The following is a 22,931-nucleotide window of genomic DNA, read 5'->3' on the forward strand; positions in this document are numbered from 1 at the left end:
TTCTGCTGCAAGTGCACGGGGGTGACGATGCGGCGGTGCGGCGGTGCTGTTGATTGCATGAAAGATGGCAAGGATTGCTTCTAGTGGGCGAATTTCCATCCAAACAGCGTACTCTCCCGTCAAGGACGGGATCATGGAGCACATTGGATGACGGGACAGAATATCTGTGATGAAGCATGATATGTCTCATCAATACATGGATACTGACTTTTTGAACGATTGCTGGAATCCTGCATCGAGTTTCATTGGGCTAGAAGCTTCCAGAGAGCTTCGCCAGTGCAAGGTTGATTGCGTAGTTACGGGCAATGTCACATAGCTAGAAATTGCTACCTACGGGTCATCGCTTATTTTGTCGCTCTTCCCGCACCTATGCATAGCCATCTTCGTCGTCTCATCCCCCGGAAGGACGCGTCACAGAGCGAACCTCGGCAGAGGATCAATCGCAAATCTCGCAACCGAGTCAGACTCTACGCTGTTCCCGCTGCGATACGCTGTGGAGCATGTGATACATTTAGTTCTTTCGTCGCTTCTCGTCTTCTAGTGAGAACTGACAAGATCAATCCAGGTGATGTGACATGCAGGTCAACATTCCAATGGAAGACCTGACCAACGCAGAGACATTGTGATATGTCTAGAGAGGAGAGGAAGCAAGAGATTAGCTTCAAGTCACAACGAAGTAGGTGATTGTGGCAGAGGCTGTGTCGTTGGAGGAAGAGGGAACGAATGAACGCTTTTAAGACCTGGAAGTCTTCAAGTGTTGAAGTATCCATCTTCAAGGATGAACAGGTGTATTAGAACCAGCAGGTGTACCCCCACCAGGAGTCGCAGAGTCGGTTCCTGCCTTCCTCTTCTTTTTCTTCTTGCGCGGAATCAGAGCTGGCGGATTGGTCAGAGCGCTGCGAAGTGAGAGATACGAGCCACAAGTTAGACACAGATTATCGGGTAGGTTCGCAGTGCAGAATACTGTTGGTGGTTAGTTCACACTCGGAGAGGATGTAAGCAAGACTTACTGCTCAAACACACACTGCACACAAAGCCGATATCGACTACTTTCCTATGGCAGAAACAGGCAGCACGAAAATCGACACCACCTGCACTGGGGATTACCAAGCTCTTCCGTGCTGTCACGTCTGGCAAAAACGCCATCATCAGGTACTGTAGGAGCCCCTCCGGACGATCTGGCTTCATGTAAACGCCTCCTGTCGCATCGCTCGCTTGCTGCAATAGCACAGTATCCCCTGCCAGCTTCAATATATCTATCGGTATTCTTCTCCGTTGTGCGGCAAAGATAGAGTTCATGACGGGTATGTATTGATTCGCCAAATCGCCGGATACCGAAACTATCAGAATCCGAGATGTGAGGGATATGCGATCGACGCGTGTGCCTTCTGAATCGGCGAGTGCAGCAAGGGAGGTGTTCTCTGCAGAAGCAGCAGTAGGAGCATGTAGGATGGTGGACTTTGAGATGTAGGTCAGAGCCAGAGAGAGCGCGCCACCGATGAGGGTTGTGGGCGTCGCTGAGAGGTGGCTCTCAGTCGTCTCGTCAAGCAGCTTCGCAAAGTTTTGCAGTATTGCATTCTCAACCAGGGCGAAGGGTCGGTACTTGTTCGGGTTATTTGCTGCATAATGCCCGCTGCCATCGCCAGCCTCATCCATCTCCACGTCCCCATTGTTGGTGCCATTACGCGACTTGGGCTGAGATTTGGCTGGCGTTGGATACAGGAATGCAGTCTTGTGCGAGTGGGACGCTATGACAGCAACCTCGTTCGCGTTTCCGGAGGCTAAGTGTGCATTGATGAAGACGAGGATGTTGGCAAGAGCGGCCGAGAGCGAGAGCGAAGAAGAGAGGTGCGCCCAGGCATGCGGGTTGGTGTCGAGCACGATGGCGAGAAGAGACGGAGGCGGGGCTGCATGCAAGTCAGCCGTGTGCGCGTCGTGCAGTCGGCGGCAGGATCCTACCTTCTTCTGTCACGGTGTGACGATTCGTAGCATCGATGTCGTTCATATTGCCCAGTACTGCTCTAGTTTGAGCTTTGAGAAATTGAGATCCGTGATTATCACAGCAGCGGAGCGTTCGCTAAGCTCCCGGTCAGATGCACTGGCATGGAGGCAGGCAGTAGAGCAATCCAAGCTTCGAAGCTTTGTCTGTGAGACCTCTCAGTGACATTTCGCGAAACTCGGAGGCCGCCGCGGACTATACGCTATCACGTGACGTCATGGTCCCACTTGATGGCATTCTTAGATCAATCGCAAGGACGAGCATCTGAGAGTTCAATGTTACAAATCTCTCATTTCCTCGACGGACATGTCAGAATCTCTCAGACAATGTACAAGAGACAGCTTCGCCATCAGATTCTATCGATGTAACAGGATATAGACACTCTTTTTTATCATGCGAAATGTACAGCTCAGACTCATGTTAATGTCCCTCAGCAGTAAACCTGCCTTAGGGCTTACATCTAATATTTATTGCATCATGGCTGACTCCGTAAGACGTGTCTTATAGGAGCTCTACACGCTTGTCTATATTACCGGCTGACACCATCCTAGTCGTACGCCCCGTCACTGTCGATTTCTCCAAAGCAGAACGCCCTACTTCACAAAAGCATGTGTCGATTGGTTCAAAAAAGACGATAGCCCACAACTCCCTCGGAATAAAGACGATCAAGGTTTTCATGGGCGAAGTTTTGCAGACAGTGCTTGGCCAAGGAATGCGACGCCAGCCTGTTGGAGAGGCACAACTTATCTCTTCCCCGCAGATGTACAACAATGTGATGGTCTGACGTTCCTGTTGTATGCTACATTTGTCATCTTTTTGATAGGTTTTACACTAAAGTACTTACGGTGTCCTGCGTGGCCAATCAATCTGGTTACTTTGTCCAAAGGTAGAGAAGACTGCCCTTGTATTCAGACGTCATATTTCAACCACGTAGACAGGTAAGGTAGGATAAGGCGTGCAACACGTCAGCAGTAGCTTAAACTGTGCGGAGTGAGATAGCACCAGACAGAGCAATCGAAAGAGTCGAAGTGGGCCACCTAAATTGATACACTACTTCCCTTGATATAATACACATTGATTTTCCCCTTGTTCGTTCCCGTTTGCCGAAACCTTTACGTCAACTATCGTTTCGTCTCTTGTTCTGCGTAGACTTTCAATATGATTACGGAGGCTATTCGACGGTTCAAAGGCTATGACCACAATGCTTACACCTACTATCCCGTCATCATCATCGGTGCTGGAGCGAGTGGTATTGCCATGGGGTGCCAGCTAAAGCAACAGCTTGGGTTCGACCAATTCCGCATATTTGACCGTCAAGCTGGTATTGGAGGGACGTGGTGGATCAACAGATATCCCGGTGTTGCTTGGTACGTCCACATAAGCAAATACGCCCACTGCTTAAACCTGATGGGATCCCGAAAGGCAAAACATCAAACTATGTGCAAAACAGACTAACGTTGTTCTAGCGACATACCGGCGACTTTCTACTCTTTCTCGTTTGCGCAGAACCCAAATTGGACATCTTTCCATCCACCTGGATCGGAGATTGTACAATACTACCACGAGGTCTGTGAGAAGTACAAGATCACCGACAAATTTGAGCTCAACACAGACATCGTCCAATGCACATGGCTGGAAGACGAACAACTATGGGAGGTCAAGACACGACGAATGGTAGCAGGCATGGGTGACCTTTCCGAAAAAGACCGCATGAAGCTGGTGAAAGAGAAGGGTGAAGATGTAGTATACTCGGAGGTGGAGATTGTCAAATCAAAGGTCCTTGTCAGTTGTGTCGGCGGTCTCGTGGAGCCAAGGGGCTGGCCCGATGACATAACCGGCCTCGATGATTTCAAAGGGCCTGTGTTCCATTCCGCTCGGTGGGACCAGACTGTCGACTTCAACGACAAGAATGTGGTTGTTGTAGGTACTGGCTGTAGCTCTGCGCAGATCGTTCCGACACTACCAAACGCTCCCTACAACGCCAAGTCAGTAACCCAGTTGATGCGATCTCCGCCATGGGTTGTCAAGGCCTTGGATGCTCCAGGTAACTCTACATCCCGTTCCGGCTCTTTGTAAGATACTAACGATTTATAGGTGGTGATGAATGGTGGGAGAAGAACGGTCCGAAGTTGTTAAAGGCTGTACCGCCATTGATGAACCTGTTTCGATTCCTCGTCTTTTGCAATTCTGAAAGTGAATATTTCAAGCTGTTTCCCACAACACCTTATGCTGAGAAGGGACGGAAGAAGTACGAAGAGCAGTGCCTGGAGCACTTGAAGAAAACGGTACCCGAAAAGTACCATGAGATCATGACGCCAGACTATGGAGTTGGCTGTAAGAGGCGGATCTTTGACAAGCGGTGGCTGCAGAGTCTCAACGACCCAAAGATCGAGCTCACGACACAACCTCTTAGGCGCGTGAAAGAGAACAGTGTCATAATAGGGCCTGGCGCAACGTATCCGGCCAACGCAAAGGACGAGGATTTTCCTGAAAAAGAAATCCCAGCAGACATCATTGTCCTGGCCAACGGTTTCGACACCACTCGATGGTTGCATCCACTGCGAGTGGCCGGCAAAGGTGGCAAAGATCTCGTTGAAGTCATGGTCGAGCGAGGCGGTGCACAGGCTTACCAAGGCACGGCCATGGACGGCTTTCCGAATTTCTTCATGATATTCGGGCCCAATACTGCAACGGGCCATTCTTCGGTGGTGATGGCGGTCGAGAACATAATCAACTTCAGCCTCAAGTTCATCAAGCTGGTTCTCAATGGAGAGGTGAAGACGGTGGATGTCAAACACGAAGCTGAAGTAGCATACACGGCGGATGTGCAGAAAACACTGAAGAAGATGGTGTGGATGACTGGCGGCTGCTCAAGCTGGTACTACACCAAGGATGGTTGGAACCCGGTTGCTTACCCGTACGTATGATTTGTGGATTTCATGTTGTTCTTGACGCTGATGCTCTCCAGATACACACAGACCGACTTCTGGAGGCGATGCACCTGGCCCAAGTGGAGTGACTGGAACATTGCATATACAAGGAAGGGGGCTGTAAAGAAGCTGCAGACCAGGGCAGTGCGTCTCATGACTGTGGCTCTTGTCGTTGTCGCAGCTTATCGAGTCCGTCAGAGTGGGTTGGGTGTTAAAGATGTGGGAGCAGTGCTGCAAGGGGTTGTGGTAGGTGCTTTTATGCAGCTTCGACAAGTTCTTGCTTTGCTGCAGAGCAAGATTCTCTCTTTGAGGGCTTGAGGAAGCATAGCAGACGCGTTATGCAGGACCAAAGTACACTCGTAGAACGTGTCGATGAATGAATCGTAGTGGACGTAATTGTAGTCTTGGAACATGTGAGATGTGTGGGCGAACGAATCATTTTAGTGGGAAATCGGTTGTACCTTCCCCGCATGTCGACGTCGGGGTCGGGGTCGGCGCAGTGGATCCTTGTCGTCGAGCTCGCACTGGCCCTTGACCCCAAACAGCTCGCTTTCCAGCTCGACAAGCCGTGGCGGACGGATGCTTCCAAGAGCAAAGTCTGACATGAGTGCAACACCGGCGAGTGCGACGGACAGGAACAATGCGAGCGACACGATGAGCCCCCCAAACGACGAGGGCACCGGCCAGAAGCGCAAGAGCGAGGATGGTGGAGCTCCGCAGACGAGGGCGAAGCGCAACCGCTACATCTCCATCGCATGGTATGGCATGCACGTGTTCCGACGGCGACGGCGACGACTGACCGAGGCGCAGCAATGAGTGCAAGCGGCGCAAGATCAAGTGCAACGGGCAGACTCCCTGCCAGCGCTGCGGCAACCTCAACCTCGAGTGTCTGTATGCGCCCAACTGCTGCAACAACTTCAAGGAGTCCGAGTAAGCAGCCGCCACCGACGCGCCAGATGCTGCTGACCCGCTGACGTGCATGTCGCAGCGAGTTCCGTTCCATGTCGGCGCACATCGCATCGCTCCAGCAGCAGGTCGACGACCTCTTCCAGAACCTCCACGCCCTGAGGTCGCACGTCGACATGCAGGGCCACAGCAACGGCTCGGCTGGCGCGCCCTTCCACCACCAAGACTACCACCAGCCGCCCATGCTCCCGCCCGTGTCATCGCGCCTGCGCACCAAGTCGCTCAGCAAGCACCCGCGCTTCCACGGCCCCACGTCGAGCGCATTCAATCTCGGAGTCGCCAGGTCGAGCCTGAAGACCATGGGCATAACGGCGACGGAAGAGGCAGAGGACGAGGCTATGGCGACAAACGAGTGCTCGCCGCAGCCATCTCCGCCCACACTCAACGCCATCCTAGCCAAGAGCCCTATGCACATCGACAAGGATCCCATATGGTCCCTCTCCAAGCGCGAGGCGCTGCGATTGGTACATGTGTGGCACGAGGAACAGGGCATCATGTATCCTGTCGTTGACATCGACAAGCTGCTGCGCTACACCGACATGCTGTTCACTTTTGTTGAGGCTGCAGCGAGAACTGGGCTCATGCAGGGCATGAAACCAGGCTCAGACGCGATAATGGACGAGCAGACCAGCGTCTTGAAAATTATACTCGCAATCGCACTGGTTCAGGAGGGAACGGGCAAGGATGCGCTTGGAGAAAGACTCTTCGAAAACGCAAACATGGCTGTGATAAAAACACTAACCGATCGTGTGAGCCTTCACGGCATCAACCTGCTGGTTTTAGCTGTACGTCGAGCTTACCCGTGTGTTGAAATACTGCTCACGCAAACAGGCCATGTACTATTTTACCATAGACGATGAAGCACTCTCCTGGCGAGTAATTGGCACAGCTGCGCGACACTGCCTGGAACTCGGCCTTCATCGTCGTGAGACCTATGCTACCCTCTTCCCAGATCCAGACGAACAGGCAGCGGCTATTCGAACCTTCTGGTCTGTCTACGTTCTCGACCGACGCTGGAGTTTTGGGACTGGAATGCCCTTTGCTTTGCAAGACGCCGACATCGACCCTAATGTTCCAAAGCCGGTAAGCTATGCGTCGCCAGACTTGAAGAAATACCGATGCAGGTTCTAACAACAGCTAGGATGTCGTGACACATGCATCTACACCCTATCTGAATTCGATGATCTCTTATAGCATAATCGGGTCGAAAGTGTGGAGGTCGGTTGCTGATGTCGCGTCTCAGGACAAAATTCACAAAGAAGATATACAATTCCTGGATTTCCAGGTGCTGAATTGGCACCGATCAATACCGGATACTTTGAAGTTTGTGCATCCTGATAGTGGCAGACAGATGGAACCCCCGGCGCGCGTACTTCATCGTCTCCAAGTCGTTCTCTACCTCCGAGCGAACCAGATGCGCATACTCATTTACCGACCAGTTCTGCATACATCGACGACTATACTGGAGCACCTGGATTTTGCGCATGTAGTTGTGAAGGTGGCCAAGGATACGATACGAATCTTGACATATATCAACCAGACATCGGATATATACAGATGTCAGCAAACCATGTTTAATTACTTTCTCATATCCGCGCTGGCGGTACTTTTCCTCGCGGTAGCTCACGCACCAGTCGAGTTCAGCCAACAGTGCCGTGATGAGTTCTACATGGCTCTCGACCTTGTCCGCGTACTCTCTTCAAACTCACACGTCTCGAAGCGACTGTGGAAGACGATCAAGACGCTCAAGGAGGTGGGGCCAAGACTCGGGTTGATGGTCAGCCACGACGATGCGACGGATGCGCATTCATCTGCGGCTGTAGCCATGGCGGGACTGGCGGGTCACCAGGTCGACGAGCTTGCACTCTTCTCGAATGGTCGCAATGGGCTCAACCTGGATACACCCAACGGCATGGCGTCGGATCTCACGACACTGTTTGAAGCTGCTGGGGGCGCGTTCAATTTGAACGGGTTTGGACTGTCGTCGGCTGACGTGCCGCATGGGGAGTACGCGACCGCATTTGGGCAGGAGAACGATGAGCTGGCAAGGATCATGCGGGATCTGTTTTGAAGCGACAGGTGCTGTGAGGATGTGCTGTAGATTAGCCGACTATACCCTTTCGAGCAATCGAGCGAGATGGTGTTGTTGCTCACTCGAAGTGGAAGTAGCGAGTCACGTGACAATAATTCCTTATGCGGGCAGCCATAGGCAAGGCTCAGAAGGCAGTCCAACTGCCACTCCACACCGAACCTGCTGGGCCATGTGCTTGCTGGAGACGCACCCCCACTGACCACACGCCGACTGCCCCAACCCACCACGACGCTCCCGCACCGCCCCGTCCACCTACGCTCGCTGGCCGACCCCTCCCCCACCCCGTTCACTCGCACCCCAGCATCCGCCGCACCCTCGTCTAGTGCACACGACGCCTGCCACTGCCGCTCCTGGAACACTCGCAGCCCGCGGCCGACTCGTCCACATCACGCTCTGCGTGAGGCAGCCTGAGCCGCGTCAGCACAGCGGCGCGCAATTGCACACGCAACCGACGCCAGCATGTCGTCGTCGTCGCAGGTCGTCGAGTCGTGGATCGCGTCCTTCTGCGGACTGCTGGGCCACGAGTACTTCGCCGAGGTGTCCGAGGACTTCATCGAGGACGACTTCAACCTGACGGGCCTGCAGTCGCAGGTGCCCATGTACAAGGAGGCCCTGGAGATGATCCTGGACGTCGAGCCCGAGGACGACGAGGACGAAGAAGACGACGAGGACGAAGAGGAAGAGGACGACGAGATACTGGGCGACGAGCGCACACCAGGCTACCGCCGCGCCAGCGACCGGCGACATCTGCGCATAGCGTCGGACCTGAGCGTCATCGAGAGCTCGGCCGAGCTGCTCTACGGCCTCATACACCAGCGCTACATCACGTCGCGGCCCGGCATCCAGCAGATGCACGAAAAGTACGAGCTGCAGCACTTTGGCACCTGTCCGCGCGTCAACTGCAACTCGTGCAAGGTCCTGCCCGTCGGCCTGAACGACAGCCCCGGCCACGAGACGGTCAAGCTCTTCTGCCCCTCGTGTCTCGACGTCTACACGCCGCCCAACTCGCGCTTCCAGACCGTCGACGGCGCCTTCTTCGGCACCACCTTCCCCTCGCTGTTCTTCATGACCTTTACCGACCTCGACATTGGCGGCGGCCTGCGCACCACCGCCTCGTCCACCATCGACGCCATCACCGCCCTGCAAGCCCAGAGCGACGAGGCAAAGTCCCGAAACTCGACCCCCCTGAACGTCATGTCCATCAACGGCGTCGCACCCCACAACCTCGCCCCCGCCCTCGGCGCAGGCAACATCTACGAACCCCGCATATACGGCTTCCGCGTCAGCGAGCGCGCGCGCTCAGGCCCCCGCATGAAATGGCTGCGCATGCGTCCCGCAGACGTGACGGAGCTCGACGAAACACGACTGTATTGGGAAGGCCGCGGCGAAGACGACGCCGACCGGCCCGACGACGATGACCTCAACATGGTCGATGTCGCCGAGGGAGGGAGAGGCGCCGGCCCCGCTGACCGGAGGAAGAAGGCCATTCGCACCCGGAGACGGACGGCTAACGGCTCAGGCGCTACAGGCAGCCCAATGGATACAAACGGTGTTGGTGCGGCGGGTTAGTCATTGTCGCACCTAGCGTTGACGGATGGATATGCTACTGTGTGAGAACGAGCAAGGGACTGCGGGCGTTGGGTTAGTCATCAGCAGGCTTCAGGGGATTTGTGGGCCTGACGACACCGTGTCTGCCATTTGTGTGTTTTGAGGAATCAAAGAAGGGAGGACGGGATGGGATGGGGGTGTGCAGAAGTAGTTATTGCTTGGGTTTTTGGGCTTGTGTCTAGTATTTAGTTCCAGACCAATAGATTCTGGGCATTCTTTTTCTTTAACAGTGTGTTTGTGGGTGTTTGTGTTAAAAGGGGTGATTTGTGTCGCATGGTAGGGAAAGAATACAGAATTCCATTTCATTTTGCTAAACGAAAACAGATATATTTATGCTGTCTAGATATTTGTCCGTGTCTTCTTCATTACTATCTTATTTTTTGGGCTCTACTTGTACTGAGCGTGTGCTGCTGAATAAGTAACAAGAAAGGAAATCTACAATGGAACTGTTCCTACAACACTTTAAACAACGCCCCCAACCCCCCACCTTGCTGATACATACATACGTGTACAAAGCACAAATCACCACCGCCGTCGCCGTCGCTAACAAGAAAACGCCAGAATCGCCGGTCTATATACTTGGGGGAAAACCCCCCCCAGACTCGAATCCAAATTCAATAAAACGCCAACATGACTACTGTCCCTTCCTCCCCCCGCTCTTATTCGGACGCCACTGACGGCCCCCCATGCTCACATCCGCCCCATCAAACGACTCCTTCCCCAGCGTGATAATCTTGACCGTATTGCCAAAGCCCACAGCCACACTGCGCTGCCCAAGCCGAGTAATCGGACCGGGCGCAGCAACAAACAGCTCATCCTCAAACGCCGAGTCCGCATCCTCGAGGTTATCGGGGAAAAGAGGGCGGGAGCACGATTCGCCCGTGGAAGAGAGCGACCATGCCTCCCAGACATCCGTGTCGCCCGGGGGATGCAAGTGGCGACTACCCAGGGAGCTGAGGGAGTGGAAGAGGCCGTTCGGTGTGTTTTCCTTGCGGGCGCGTTGCTTGAGTGCGTAGGCGAGGGCCGATGGTTCAGCTGCGTAGTTGCCGTCGTTCATGCCGGACGCCGTGGACGATGGCGTCGAGGATTGCACACAGCGCCTTATTCCGACGACGCTGAGCGCGCTCGTCGACTCCCACACTCCGGCTGGCTCGACGTAGTGCACTTTCTCTTTTGCGCTGTCGAGGCCCTGGCATTTGTACTTGCCTTTATCTGGCGGCTTGCCGAGGCAGATTTGCGATGTGGCGGTGTCGTCTAGGGCGAATGTTTGCATGGTCATCTGGTCCGAATCTTGCTCTGCATATGCAATGGATAGGGAATGTACGGCGGGGGCTCCACAGGGACACAGCCGTCGTGCTGGATGCATAACCCTGAACGATTGAGGTTTGGCATGACCGATCTGGAACGAGTGGATGAGCGCCCTGCTGTTGAAGTCGAAAATTTCGGCCTCTTCATTGCGAAGGGCAAATATTAACCCAAGGCTGGGAACACCTTGGATGCATTTGATTTTCGCGGGGTTGCTGCCAGGCGGTGGTCCTGGATCCAAACCGGCAACTATCTCAGACGCGGAATGGTCCCACTCTTTCAATGATAGAATATGGACTTCTCCAGCTTTGATCACAAAAACGAGGCTGGTGTCACCCTTGGCAGATGTATACAGCGTCGCCGAGATGATCGAGCTGCAGCTAATACGCTTAGTTTGGTGCACACCCGTGTGTGCCTCCATTTCAGTCAGGAAGCCGTCCGGGTTAACGATGATGAGACACAACTTATCGGAATCTGCGCGAGAAATGGTAATAAAAGTGAAGAGAACTGGCGTATGCCCGCCAAGCTCAACCATTGGAAACATCAAGAAGCGCGAGGCAGCGATGCTCCACAACCCGATGTGTCCGCTCTCGGCACATAAGGCAATCATGCTTCCCGCGTCGTTCATGGCACTGGCGAGTATGGGCCACAATTTTGGTTTCATTGCGGCCGTTTGTAATACTGTGTGTAGGTATCCTGTCCGGCCATGAAGCCAGATTGAGGTGGACCTATCGAGGGAAATACTAGCAAGGTGACCTTTCGGGCAAGAAGTTAGGCTGTCAACATCGAGGGTCTGTCGTGTTGGTAGCGTCTTGACAGAGAGCATCACTTCCTCGTCCTTGTCTCCATCTAGAGTTTGCGGTAACCCAGTCCATAGGAGATAGTTCATCAGTAAGGTAACACCGGCTATCAGGAAGACTACCATCAGAGCTGCAGGAAATGCGTGGCCATGAGCAAATCGGCGAAGACCTTCGAGCAAAGATGTTGGCGGTTGAGGTCTATCTCTGCCATGCGCCCCTTTCGAAACGACAAGGAGCGGATCGTAGATGCGGGCTATGAAGCTGTGAGCACCGGGCTTGATATATCCAAACAGCTCTCGAGCGGTGTTATGATCTTGGAGCCTCAACCAATCGGCAGGTGTCCTAGCTTGGTTAATCGGAGGTGGTCCCCATGCAGCATTACTACTGCGTTTCCGTTTACTGGTCATAAGCCTCCGACGAAGGGTGGCAAAGGATAACTCCTTGTCGGTGATGTCGAAGTAATGCCAGTTTATAGCCAGGATCATAGAGAAAATGGCGACGGTTCCTGCAAATCGCGTACCCAGCGGTAGAGTGCCCTGTCGTAACGCAGCAAGCCAAGACTGTCGCTCCTGACGATTCTTCTTCGACTTTGGGGTTTGCTCCACCCACTTGAGGGAGTCCGAGAGTTCCATTCTCTGCACGTCAACGCTCAGAACAGCGACAAAGAATGTCACATGGTAGACGAAGTCGAACACCAGCGTGACGGCTGCAAACACGCAAAAATCAGCAACCCATGGTGCGACGAGCCGCGAGCAGAAGTATATCAGGGCAAGGTTCTGGAATGCAACCGCGAGGGACTTGTGTCCGATTTGGCCCAAAGCATTTCCAACGCGTTGGTGCGGGGGCAATTCCGGAGGTGTCTCGAGTACCACGTTTATCAAGCGGAATCTACAGTCGTCAGTATCCCCGCATATGCACAGCTGGTGGGTACATACATATTCCCCAGTCCAAAACAAAAAACAACCGCAGGAAACCAGGGGCGGGGTATACGCGCTAGATCGATCCCTAGATTGGTACATAGACTGAAGCTGGCAATGATGCATATAGTCATCTAGGATGGGTATGAGCATCGACGGAGGCGAGTGAGGGAGATAATGTTACCTTGGCACATATTGTAAGCAGCAGACCGAACCAACTCTTGACAGCACGCAACTGCATCATGCGCCATATCACGTACGCTGCGGTCACGAGGTAGGACGCAGCCAGAAACAAGTCGTCGTTGAGGGTCATTGGCCTGAACCTGAATTCATACAGCCGACTTCGGTCGACTTGCCCATCTTGAGGGAAGATGGTCCAGTTTGGCGAGAGGTTGTTGGCTAGACTTCGCGATCTCGAGTCCCAGGCTTCTCCGAGATCTGTTTCGTTCAGGACGAGGAGACTGATGACCAGTGCGTCTGCTGCACGGAGCTTCGTGTGCAGAAACTGCTTGCCTGCCAAGACGGTGCTGGGCCGGAGTGTGAAGTTGAGCGCCGACTGGGCCCCGCTCTGCACATTGATGGTGTGGAGGAGGTCCTTGTCCGCTTCCAGGGCGCTGAGCGAACAGTCCCAGTACATCAGCGGCGAGTGCCAGCCCCAGCCCTGGCCACGTGCAGCCGCCAGACAGCCGGAGCTGTTGGCGGGGGCGACATGGTCCCCGTCGAAGCCGCTGCCGATGAGGGCCTGCTGCACGTGCATGGCCTCGCGCAGGACCGGCACGGCGATGGCCTTCATGTAGTCGCCGTGGACCCAGACCTGGCGCACCACGACGTCCACCGGGCGCTCACCGTCGACCTCGGTGGTCGAGGTCCAGGCATGCTTGGGCAGGTTGCGCAGGCCGGCGGCGGCGGAGCTGTCGGTCTGGAAGACGGCGGGATAGCACAGCAGCACCGAGATGATGATGGTCAGGACAATGGACAGCAGCCAATGGCGGGCCGTGGCGGTGCCGTGGGCCTGGAAAGCGCGGCGGATGGGGTGCGAAGGGGAGAGCCTCGGCGGCTCAGTCGTGCTGCGGCGGCGCGCTCAGCTGGGTGCTCTACAGGACACAGGACGGCAACGGGGACGGGTCCACTCACCCACGCAACGGATAAAGGAGGTACCAGATCATTCGGCGCCGCGGGTCCTACACAGGACATGGGACGGGGAGCGCAGCGGGTCGCTCAGCTGAAGGTTTGCGACGCGCTCGACGTCGACTGCGATGGGTGGGCACGTGGGGTGATGTCCGGCGGTTCATTCATCTGTGGGGCAGGCACGGTGGGCAGCAGAGGCAGCAGAGGCAGGTGCAGGCTGGCTCGAGGACAGCAGACGGCGGCACGGGGCAGCGAGCGGTGCAGAGAGGGTCGTTTCTCGATGGCGTACATGGCGCGCTCGACGACGGGGACGGCTTCGGTGCGTGCCAAGCGCTCCTCTGGCCTTGCATCACGTCGCCTGCCGTGGTGTAACACTCGCCGTGCACCGGCCCAATCGACACGCGTCCCGTAACCCGATGGAGCTGCACTGGCGCCGCGCACTATTGGCCGCCGTCATGCATCTGATCGTGCCCGCAGCCCTCGGCCTGTGGCGCCAACAACAGCACTTTCAGCAGAGTCTCACGGGTCTAGCGTGACATCAGACGTCAATTCCGACAGATCGTGTAGATCTGGTTTGCTACCACGGCCTATCCCAGCGAGACCGCCCTTGCACATGCAGGGACGGGCCGTATCGTGCCCTGCCAGCCCTCTGCGCATCTCCGCTCATTAGCGAAAAAGCAATATTGCCGTCTCAGCTCTGCTGGAACATGCACTTCTCGTCTCCACGTCCGTGGGTGCATACCCTACCAGACGTCTTCAACATTGTCCTCTCGATGCTTCGCCCGCCCGTGCTCAATGTACAATCACGCACGGAACAATGCCGTGTCGAGCCCTCGCCAGACTCGACTGCGCCATAGGGCCTCAGCATTCGGCCAGCATAGGGGTCGACACCACTTCATAGCAAATAGCCTGTGCTCTCATGTCCCGTCCATCTCCTCATCATCGTCGTCATCATCCTCGCCGTCATGCTCCCCTGCATCTTCCCACTCCTCCTCCTCATCCTCACCAGTGGATGGGCCCAGCACACCGTTCAGCTCCTTCAGAATCTCGTCTGCGTGATCCTTGAGTCGTTCGTCTTCGTACTCCATCAGCGCATACAGCTTGAGGCAGTTCTCGAGCCAGTCGCGGCTAGCACGCATCAGGGACGTCGCAGTATCGGTTTCACCGTTGGCCTGTTGCTTTCCAGAGAGCAGGTGCAAGCACCATCCTCCCAAATACCACGCCTCCACACTGCCATCGTTCTCGCCAATCAGCCTCTCCAAAACTTCAATGGCCTCGTCTTCCATCTCGGCCTCCATCAGTAGGCGTGACAAACTGATTCTTGTCGAGTAGTCGGGTACTTTGGGGTCGTCTGGGTGCAAATTCTTCCACAGATCCATACTCCTCGTAAGTGCTGCTTGTGCATCTGCGGCCCGTAGTTGCGAGATCCGTATCGATGCAAGCGTTTGCAGGGGCTCAGGGTTGTTCGGCGCGAAAATAAGGGCTTCTGTGACTGCAGCTTCGCACCGCACTTCAGCGTCCGCTTCCCACGACAAGTCTGTCATGTATACTTCAGCGATGCCACACAGCGAGTTGGCAATCTTCTGCCTCTTCTCCTCAAGCAGCTCCTCCACCTCCGGCTTCTGAGCCGTTTTCCCTTCCAGCTCGCTTATCTCCCTCTTGAGCACTTCCACGCCCTTCTCAAACCACCGCACACTCTCCGCGCCGCCTTCCTCGTTGAGTTGTGCCAGCCATAAAAATTTCTCTGCACCGTCATTCGCGCCTTCCGGGTCGAGTAGTATCGCTATTTGGAAGACGTCTCTTGCAGCGTCTGGGTCGCCCAATTCCACGTTGATCTCGCCGAGCAGGTTGAGCGCGGGCAGAGCTGCTATTGTGGGTTTCGATGTAGGCTGGAGGAGGTTGAGTGCTCGCCTCGCTGCGACTAGCGCCTCTTCAGGCTGTGACATTTGTAGGAGTGAAGCCGCCTGGGTCAGAAGCTCCTCCGGCGAGGCTTTCGGCTTCTTTGCGCTGCCATCCGATGCGCTGCTCTTCGCCTTCTTCTTGGACTTGCTGGCGCGGTCTTGTGGTTTTGTTTTCGCCATGATGTGTGGGGTGTGGAGGTATGTGTACTTTTCCTGTGCAGAGTGATGTGTGAGTGTCGAGGTAGAACGCAGACAAAAAGATGTGACGAAAATAAAAAATGTGGGGCAAGCAAGCTTACAAGGTAGTAGCATGAGCGGGTTAGAATACGAGCAACCCCACCGCTAATAATTAAAGGACATGAATTCTCCTACCAAATTGTATTGTAAAGATAATTTACAATGCTGTGTAGCAGACTCTAGCTTACATTACCAATTCATAGCGCTTCTTTAAATTTGAGTAATACACAAGAATAATTCTTAGATTAATTCTAATCAGTTCGGACGGCTATTTTTTTTCTTGGTACATACCAACTCTATGTTATTAAATCTTCTGCTGACGTAGTATTTATGAATAGTACCCACTGCACAAACAAGTTCAAGATGCCCTTGTTACATATCATCAGCGTCACCGCATTGGACTCCGTTCACTCCATGCCCTCCACGTCGTCTCCATCGGCATTTGTGCCAATATTCCCAAACCAGATTTCTTGCTGCTGCTGACTAAGTTGGGAGGGAACACCACGAGTAAAGTTGGAGGTGATGGCTTGTAAATTAGGTGCCCAGGTGTGAACTGTGATTTCGGCCATAACGTTTTGATGCGCGGGATGGGTAGAGACGTTCCAGACGGTCCAAGTGAGGGTGTAGAGATGGAAATGCTGCACTTCAGCAGTGGATAGAGCACCGGTAGCGTAAGGGAACAGCATATAATTTGGGTCGCGCTGCGTAGTCTGTGTAAAGTGGCAGAGGACCCAAACCTCGGTAGAGTTTGGAAGGCACCTAGCGTGCAGATTGGTAGCGGTGTTGACCTTGAGGAATGATTTGGTTTGATCTTTCTCTGTGCCAAACATGGTGCCGATGTTGATCGTGTTCTGGATGATAGCGTCATCGGACGGCTGCGGTGGCGGACGAGGAACGTCGACGAAGGGATCGGAGATTTGGATAGTAGGAACCTGAGTGACGACGGAGTTGATAGTCCACAAAGGGCACGCTTGGTATTGGCTGGCTCTAGAGGACATAATGCTGAGGTGCACGAGCGAATTAACATTAGAGATGGGTTGGAATGCTTCGACAGATGATTCTTGCTCTTCATATTACGTCTTGTTTCAGCGCCCGGGAGATTTAGTTACATTGGATCAATGTTTGCCTGTTTACGCTCTGCCTCCTCGAGAACACGAGCCACGTCCGTGAAGCCCTCCTTTTCTGCCCAGAAACGTGGCGTTCGACCTTTGCTGTCCAACTTTAGGGAGTCGGCGCCCTTCTTCAACAAGTACTCAACAACATCCTTCTTACCAAACTCTGCAGCTCGGTGAAGTGGCGTTCCAAGGCCAAATGGTTTGCGCTCAATATATGTCTCTAGCTCCTTTTCGTACTTGACCTCGTTGATTGGTGCACCTTTCTCTACAATCTTGCAGACCACCTCTAGAGCGTCAGATGTATCCCTTAGAACAGCATAATGGAGGAGTTGTCCACAGAGTGGGTTTGCTCCTCGTTCGAAAAGAGCGTCGATAGTTTCGAGAGGAGCAGCAAGCATGGCGTATGATGTAGGTGTAAAGTCCCAATCGCAGCGGCTGTTTGGATTGGCACCATGGTCAAGCAACCACATGACCATCTCCTTATCAGAGGTACACAGAGGGATACTGAACGTGTAAGTAAAGGTTTAGAGTATCAAAGATTGGTAATAATACCTCAACACGGAGGGCTCATTTCGGCCCATTGGCTGGTTGATATCCCATCCACGTTGAAGGAATAATTCCAGTACCTTGAACGCTCGACTACGCACAGCAACCTCAACTGGAAGATCACCATTCGCGACGTTCTCATCCAACAAAAACTGGACCATCTCTATGTTCTGTTGCCGAATCGCCTCAGCTAATGAACGATATAGCCATGTTGGATGCGGTTGCTCAACAAATGCCGCCTCGGGGTTGTGAAGAAGCTGCCAGGCCTGTTCTTTAAGAGTATCAAGGTCTCCGTCACAGGCAGCGCGATAGCAGATATCTACTTGTTCAGGCCTTGGCCTTGCATAGTAGGGGGGCTCTGGTCCAAGGGACGGGGGAAGCTGGGGAGATTGCATTTTACAAAATTGAAGAAGTATTATTAGGTATGGCGCGAGGAAGGCCAGAGCTGCCCGCTCCCCCTATAAGCAAAGGAAAAGCGGGGTATGTTCTTTGCCGCTGCACTAGTCACTAGTCCCACTTCGAGGCGTACCGCTCAGCCTAACTACCGTGCCGGACGGCGTAACGCCCGATCCGCCCAACCAAAACCACCACAACGATAGATTCCTAGGTCGAAGAAGAGCCATCAGCGAATCACAGGAATTGACGGTAAATCATGTAGTTCCTGGATCACTTAGGCCCAGAAGTAATTGATTTTGCGGCACAGCAATTCATGTCTATAAATCTCACGTTAGGTCACTCTAGCTAGGCATTACTTCTCATTCCTTTTACACATAAACCAAGCAGCATTTCTTTGTTACGTACAATGGCCACTTTTAACGAGAGTCGATTCCGAGAAGCTGTCAGGACGGCACAGGCAAAAGAAGTTCGTATGAATGCTTTCGACATAGCCGTTTTTTCACGAACCTCTTCGATCGGAACGGATGGTCTTGGGTCATGCTCTGTCGTTCTCATTGTTTCTCCGCATGCGGCAATCCTCGGACACATCGCACCTCAACCACATAATGCTGACGGTAACGACCCCTACGCTGGCGACAATCATGTACGACTTTTTATGGACCGCCTTACGGAGTATTACGTCCAATGTCAGAACTTCTTCCCTCACAGCCCATATTCTTGGGTTGTCTGCGCGGTGTTTGGCAACAGTGTTGCACTCCCTGACCAGCAAAACATCATGGAGATGAAGCTACGCGCCGTGGGCTTGAATGTGGATACATCTAAAACATATCGCGTTCCGACCTTGAGAGACCATCGAGACAGAGGTTCTGTTTTTGTGGATGCTACCGGCAGTGCTATTCAAGTGTATGTGGAGGATAGGGTGGTCCAAGTTATACAGAAGGTATCTTCGTCTGCTACAGCCCAATCTTACGCGACTACTTCCTCGAATACCCCTTTGACGACTATACCCTCGGTACCCCAGCAGCAGAATCAGCAAACTCCATCTGCTTGGGTCTGGAGTCCCCAATACAACCGTTATTACAGGATGATTGGAACTGCGGTCGAGTGGGCTCCTCCTTCATAGTCATGCTTGGTCGGAGATGCTTCAAACAGCCTCGACTGACTCTTGTTTCTAGTCCCTTCAATAGTATAAACAGGACGTCTAAACTGTAACTCTTTTTGTTACGGGCTACGTTACAAATTGATGGAATGTGCTCATGAGATGCGAACTTGTGTGTTATTGTAAGCTATCGAAACTAGCTATGTAAGTAACTTAGCAGACTTGTAAACAATCAAATCAAAGTTCGACCTTATTTTAATCTTGTGTTGATGGTAACTCTCGCAATGTTCCTCTGATTTGCTTTAATGGTGCCGTATGCTCGTTATTAGGTTACTTCATTATTACTTAGACCTACATAAGAAGTCCCTTTATGGGATGTCAAGGTCGTGTATTTGCTGCTCTGCTGCTGTTAAGGTCCTAGTAGCAGCAGCATCCCGCTCAGTTATTCTTGCTTTCTTCAGGGGTTCTCTGTTCTTGGCTCTTGGCTTTGGAGTAGATGGTGCTATTTCAGTCCCAGCCACGCAACGCCGCTTAGCCGTGATCCCTCCAGTAGCCTCGCCTCGCTTTCGTTTACCTAGTCTGGTAGATTCTTCTGCTAGAGTTTGGGCAGCGGCCTGTCAATAGTTTTCAATAAATGATCTAGTTGCGAAGAAGATGCTCTTGCGGTTAATGCAGGAACGAATACTGCTAGCACGGACTTGCGTCCAATAAATATCGTCTGATCCATCTCAAGACACTTGAAAAGATATGCAGGCTCCGTTTGATAAGACACATGCTCAGGACAGTGACCGCATGAGACTAGTCAATACTAAATGCTGTTTTAGCTTGGCGTAGAGACTCAGTTATCTGAGGTATTGCCTCCCCAATACTCTAGCTTATACGAAAGCTATTTCCTTGCAATCCGCATTCTTTAGTAGCGGTATAAACAAGGAATATCTCATACTGGTTCTGCTTATGAGACGCTGCTGTCCAAGTATTATGGTGTCAGATCATCTGAAATTGGCTCGTCGTCGCTGTATTCTATGTCCGACATAGCCGTAGCCTCTACTATAACAGGCGCTTGTACTTCTTCTGCTCTCGGAAGCGGTTCTTCCAGCGTTCGAATCTCTAAAGCCTTTCTTAGCTCTCGTCGGAGCTTGGTACTCGTAGAGTGAAGCTCCATGTTTTCTTTTAACCGTGCTTTCCATTGATGGGCCAAATCTTCAAGCTGTTCTTTGACTTTCTGGCAGGCCTCGTGTTCTTGTTTGACACGGTGGTATGCGTCGTTTAGTTGTTGTTGTTCCGCTATGTACTTTTCCAAAAGGCTCTTCATTTCCGCATTCTCACTCTCTAGATAATCAATTTTTTCTTGTTGCGTATCAGATTTTCTCACAAGTATCTCGTGCTGAATCGAGAAGTTCTCGTGCTCCTGCTGAAGTGTTGCGTAACGTGATTGCAGGCCAGTATGCTGGGCATCTAGGGTTACGCGCCCCACGGACCACCTCGCTTCGCTCAGTTGTCCTACCAAGCTTAACACAAGTCCTAAGCTTAATGCAATTTTTGCCATGCTTTTTTAAAAGCTAATGTTCTAGAATAGTATATGAAATCACAAATAAGTTATTTATGTTTATAACGTATCAATTAAAATCTTGTAAGAGTTACTAAAGTATACTAAGAATAGAACAAATACTAAAACTCTTCTAAAATCTAGTTTATTTAACTACCATAGGTCAATAGCAACTGTGATGTTTCCCAATAATTAGCGGCAGGGCTGCTTGTATTCCAGCCCGCTCATGCTACCCCCTTGTAACTCGACTTGACGCGGGGAGCCAAAGGAAACGCGCCCCGCCGACCAGGGAAGAAGCAACCAACGTCACACCCAACACCAATAAGCGCAATGGGTATCGAAGACCAGAAAGAGGAACGCGAGGTCCTCGAGTCCATTTTCCCCGAAGAAATAACCGGTAATTCAAAGCAACACTCTTTCACACGCAGATCCAAGCGCTAACAGCATCTCCGCAGATGTTTCCGACACAGAATTCCGAGTCCTGATAAAACTCGACGTGGGCGAGCCCTCGTACGATGAAGACGAGGACGACGATGAGGAAGACACATCACGTACATGCGCCCACTTCCTTCACACGATATATATCTAACACAGCCCCAGCAAAACTCATCCTCAACGTCCAATACCCCCCAGACTACCCCGACGAAGCCCCACGACTCGACATAACCCAACCTCCCAATGCGCCAAAACACCCCTACCTCGACATCCAAAATGACAAGTCGCGCCTGCTGGACTCGCTCACCGACACCATCACCGACAACCTCGGCATGCAGATGATCTTCACCCTCGTCACCGTGCTCAAGGACTCCGCCGAGCTGCTGATAGCCGAGCGCGCGAATGCGAAGCAGGCACTGGCAGATATAGAGGCCGCCAAAGTTGAGGAGGCAGAGAATGCAAAGTTCCAGGGCGAGGCGGTCACGAGGGAAAGCTTTCTGGCGTGGAGAGACAAGTTTAGGGCCGAGTTGGAGGAGGAGGAAAGGCGGAAGGTCGAGGAGAAGGAGGTCGAGGACAAAAAGAAGAGGATTGTGGAGAAGGAGAAGAAGCTTACAGGCAGGGAGTTGTGGCAGCAAGGGTTGGTGGGTAAGGTGGATGAGGAGGATGAAGGCGATGACTTGGAGGTGGACAAGCTAAAGATCTCGGCGGCTTCGTAGAGAATACCCACCCAACCCACTTCGACGAGTTGGATAAGCATCAATCACAGAGCGATTCAAATATACCCATCAGCCTGCACGAGAAGATGGCACTTCCACATGAACAAACAAGTCCAAGCTGAGATCAAGGTGTAATTACTCGTATGGGTCTCCTCTTCCTCCCTCTAACAATCGTCCTCCCTTCTTTGAGCGCAAGCTCCGTCTCCGCATCTACGATCCTCTGCATCTTCTTCACAAGCTCCTTGTCATTCGCCATATCCTTATCGTAGGCCTCCTGATTCTCTCGATCTGACAATTGAATTGCATCAACCCATTTCACATTGTCCTCACGCCCTTCAAGCTGCTCGTTGATCAACTCGTCCCACTCATCCTCGTGTCTTCCCATCGGCATCCAATAGTGCACAAGTTCCACCTTCCTGTGGAAATTGTCTATTCTGCGCTCGAGCTTCTGGCGGAGCATCCTACTCAAGGCGGGGGGCTGGGGCTTCGTGATGCGTAGGAAGGGGACACCATTTGCGGAAGCGAGAATGGGCACATGCCGCGGCCCTGAGACGTTCGCGTACGGTCGGACGTTCAGGACGGCTTTCTCGGGAGGAAGACACGCGAGCCTTTCTTTTGGTGGGGACGGTGGAGGTGGAAGAGGGCGGCGCCAAGGAGTTCGAGTCAAACCGCGTGGTATCGCCGCGATCAATGTCGTCAAGAACTTTGTGCTCGTAGTGTCGCCGGTGGTGGATGCATCGAGATGATCCAGCGTCTGTACCCTGTCAACAGCGTGTACTGGAATTGACACACAAATCGCTAACCTCATAGCCAGCCTTGAAGCTCAGCCCAAGCTGGTAAGGACTTTGTATCTTCCTGTTTTTGCGAAACTTATTCTGGATCGCGTTGCGCAAAGAGTTTCGATCGTCATTCGGTAGGGCTGCGGTGGAACATCGTGAGAGCAGTGCTCTGTACAGAGCGATCGCTATGTAGAAGGTTAGATCATAAATGAGCGCGTACTCTCCAGCAACTGACCTGCTACACGATGCTGTGTTGACTTTTTAGGTTGGAGGAATCGGGGCATGCATGCATTGCTCGTTGGTGGAGGTGTACGATCTCAAATGACGCGAATCTTTCAAATTGTGTCACAATCACGTGCCATACCAGTCGTGAGGGCAAATCCCAGGACTGTAATTCATGTGCTGATTGTTGAGAT

The 22,931-nt window shown here is 52.9% G+C and overlaps 12 protein-coding genes across 12 annotated transcripts; 5 read left to right on the forward strand and 7 right to left on the reverse strand.

The window, feature by feature from the left end:
• Window positions 1-772: 772 nt before the first annotated feature.
• P153DRAFT_374407 (transcription factor Tfb4) lies at window positions 773-2,005 on the reverse strand (the record flags this gene model as incomplete). The annotated part of the gene is made up of 3 exons (XM_033669513.1): window positions 773-963; window positions 1,011-1,907; window positions 1,960-2,005. 3 exons carry the CDS (start codon window positions 2,003-2,005, stop codon window positions 773-775), a joined length of 1,134 nt encoding a protein of 377 aa, XP_033525969.1.
• A 1,152-nt stretch (window positions 2,006-3,157) lies between these two features.
• Window positions 3,158-5,322, forward strand: P153DRAFT_312088 (FAD/NAD(P)-binding domain-containing protein; the record flags this gene model as incomplete). The annotated part of the gene is made up of 4 exons (XM_033664832.1): window positions 3,158-3,366; window positions 3,466-4,043; window positions 4,094-4,916; window positions 4,968-5,322. 4 exons carry the CDS (start codon window positions 3,158-3,160, stop codon window positions 5,245-5,247), a joined length of 1,890 nt encoding a protein of 629 aa, XP_033525970.1. The 3' UTR covers window positions 5,248-5,322.
• A 160-nt stretch (window positions 5,323-5,482) lies between these two features.
• Window positions 5,483-8,032, forward strand: P153DRAFT_336009 (uncharacterized protein). The gene is made up of 5 exons (XM_033665678.1): window positions 5,483-5,687; window positions 5,740-5,859; window positions 5,918-6,680; window positions 6,727-6,978; window positions 7,037-8,032. The coding sequence occupies exons 1-5, from the start codon at window positions 5,509-5,511 to the stop codon at window positions 7,964-7,966; spliced, it is 2,244 nt and encodes a 747-aa protein (XP_033525971.1). The 5' UTR covers window positions 5,483-5,508; the 3' UTR covers window positions 7,967-8,032.
• A 103-nt stretch (window positions 8,033-8,135) lies between these two features.
• On the forward strand, window positions 8,136-9,887 carry P153DRAFT_365158 (uncharacterized protein). The gene has a single exon (XM_033667772.1). It carries the CDS (start codon window positions 8,447-8,449, stop codon window positions 9,554-9,556), a length of 1,110 nt encoding a protein of 369 aa, XP_033525972.1. The 5' UTR covers window positions 8,136-8,446; the 3' UTR covers window positions 9,557-9,887.
• A 42-nt stretch (window positions 9,888-9,929) lies between these two features.
• P153DRAFT_336013 (uncharacterized protein) lies at window positions 9,930-14,084 on the reverse strand. The gene is made up of 4 exons (XM_033665679.1): window positions 13,752-14,084; window positions 12,802-13,684; window positions 12,636-12,751; window positions 9,930-12,588 (listed from the first exon to the last, which is right to left on the reverse strand). Exons 1-4 carry the CDS (start codon window positions 13,781-13,783, stop codon window positions 10,230-10,232), a joined length of 3,390 nt encoding a protein of 1,129 aa, XP_033525973.1. The 5' UTR covers window positions 13,784-14,084; the 3' UTR covers window positions 9,930-10,229.
• A 213-nt stretch (window positions 14,085-14,297) lies between these two features.
• On the reverse strand, window positions 14,298-15,877 carry P153DRAFT_365160 (TPR domain-containing protein). Its single transcript, XM_033667773.1, has one exon. The coding sequence runs from the start codon at window positions 15,824-15,826 to the stop codon at window positions 14,663-14,665; it is 1,164 nt and encodes a 387-aa protein (XP_033525974.1). The 5' UTR covers window positions 15,827-15,877; the 3' UTR covers window positions 14,298-14,662.
• A 202-nt stretch (window positions 15,878-16,079) lies between these two features.
• Window positions 16,080-17,239, reverse strand: P153DRAFT_199020 (uncharacterized protein). Its single transcript, XM_033662477.1, has one exon. It carries the CDS (start codon window positions 16,953-16,955, stop codon window positions 16,272-16,274), a length of 684 nt encoding a protein of 227 aa, XP_033525975.1. The 5' UTR covers window positions 16,956-17,239; the 3' UTR covers window positions 16,080-16,271.
• Window positions 16,989-17,939, reverse strand: P153DRAFT_286592 (ankyrin; the record flags this gene model as incomplete). Its single annotated transcript, XM_033663477.1, has 2 exons — window positions 16,989-17,502; window positions 17,551-17,939. The coding sequence occupies 2 exons, from the start codon at window positions 17,937-17,939 to the stop codon at window positions 16,989-16,991; spliced, it is 903 nt and encodes a 300-aa protein (XP_033525976.1).
• A 182-nt stretch (window positions 17,940-18,121) lies between these two features.
• Window positions 18,122-19,241, forward strand: P153DRAFT_199027 (uncharacterized protein). The gene is made up of 2 exons (XM_033662478.1): window positions 18,122-18,880; window positions 19,116-19,241. Exons 1-2 carry the CDS (start codon window positions 18,347-18,349, stop codon window positions 19,125-19,127), a joined length of 546 nt encoding a protein of 181 aa, XP_033525977.1. The 5' UTR covers window positions 18,122-18,346; the 3' UTR covers window positions 19,128-19,241.
• Window positions 19,242-20,015: 774 nt separating this feature from the next.
• Window positions 20,016-20,585, reverse strand: P153DRAFT_383685 (uncharacterized protein; the record flags this gene model as incomplete). The annotated part of the gene is made up of 1 exon (XM_033670265.1): window positions 20,016-20,585. One exon carries the CDS (start codon window positions 20,583-20,585, stop codon window positions 20,016-20,018), a length of 570 nt encoding a protein of 189 aa, XP_033525978.1.
• A 167-nt stretch (window positions 20,586-20,752) lies between these two features.
• On the forward strand, window positions 20,753-21,736 carry P153DRAFT_394910 (RWD-domain-containing protein; the record flags this gene model as incomplete). The annotated part of the gene is made up of 3 exons (XM_033671348.1): window positions 20,753-20,982; window positions 21,041-21,136; window positions 21,186-21,736. Exons 1-3 carry the CDS (start codon window positions 20,916-20,918, stop codon window positions 21,734-21,736), a joined length of 714 nt encoding a protein of 237 aa, XP_033525979.1. The 5' UTR covers window positions 20,753-20,915.
• A 14-nt stretch (window positions 21,737-21,750) lies between these two features.
• P153DRAFT_394911 (uncharacterized protein) lies at window positions 21,751-22,799 on the reverse strand (the record flags this gene model as incomplete). Its single annotated transcript, XM_033671349.1, has 3 exons — window positions 21,751-22,490; window positions 22,540-22,700; window positions 22,751-22,799. 3 exons carry the CDS (start codon window positions 22,797-22,799, stop codon window positions 21,861-21,863), a joined length of 840 nt encoding a protein of 279 aa, XP_033525980.1. The 3' UTR covers window positions 21,751-21,860.
• Between the last annotated feature and the right edge of the window lie 132 nt (window positions 22,800-22,931).

This window comes from Dothidotthia symphoricarpi, assembly GCF_010015815.1.
Source record: "Dothidotthia symphoricarpi CBS 119687 unplaced genomic scaffold P153scaffold_6, whole genome shotgun sequence".
Lineage (NCBI taxonomy): Eukaryota > Fungi > Ascomycota > Dothideomycetes > Pleosporales > Dothidotthiaceae > Dothidotthia > Dothidotthia symphoricarpi.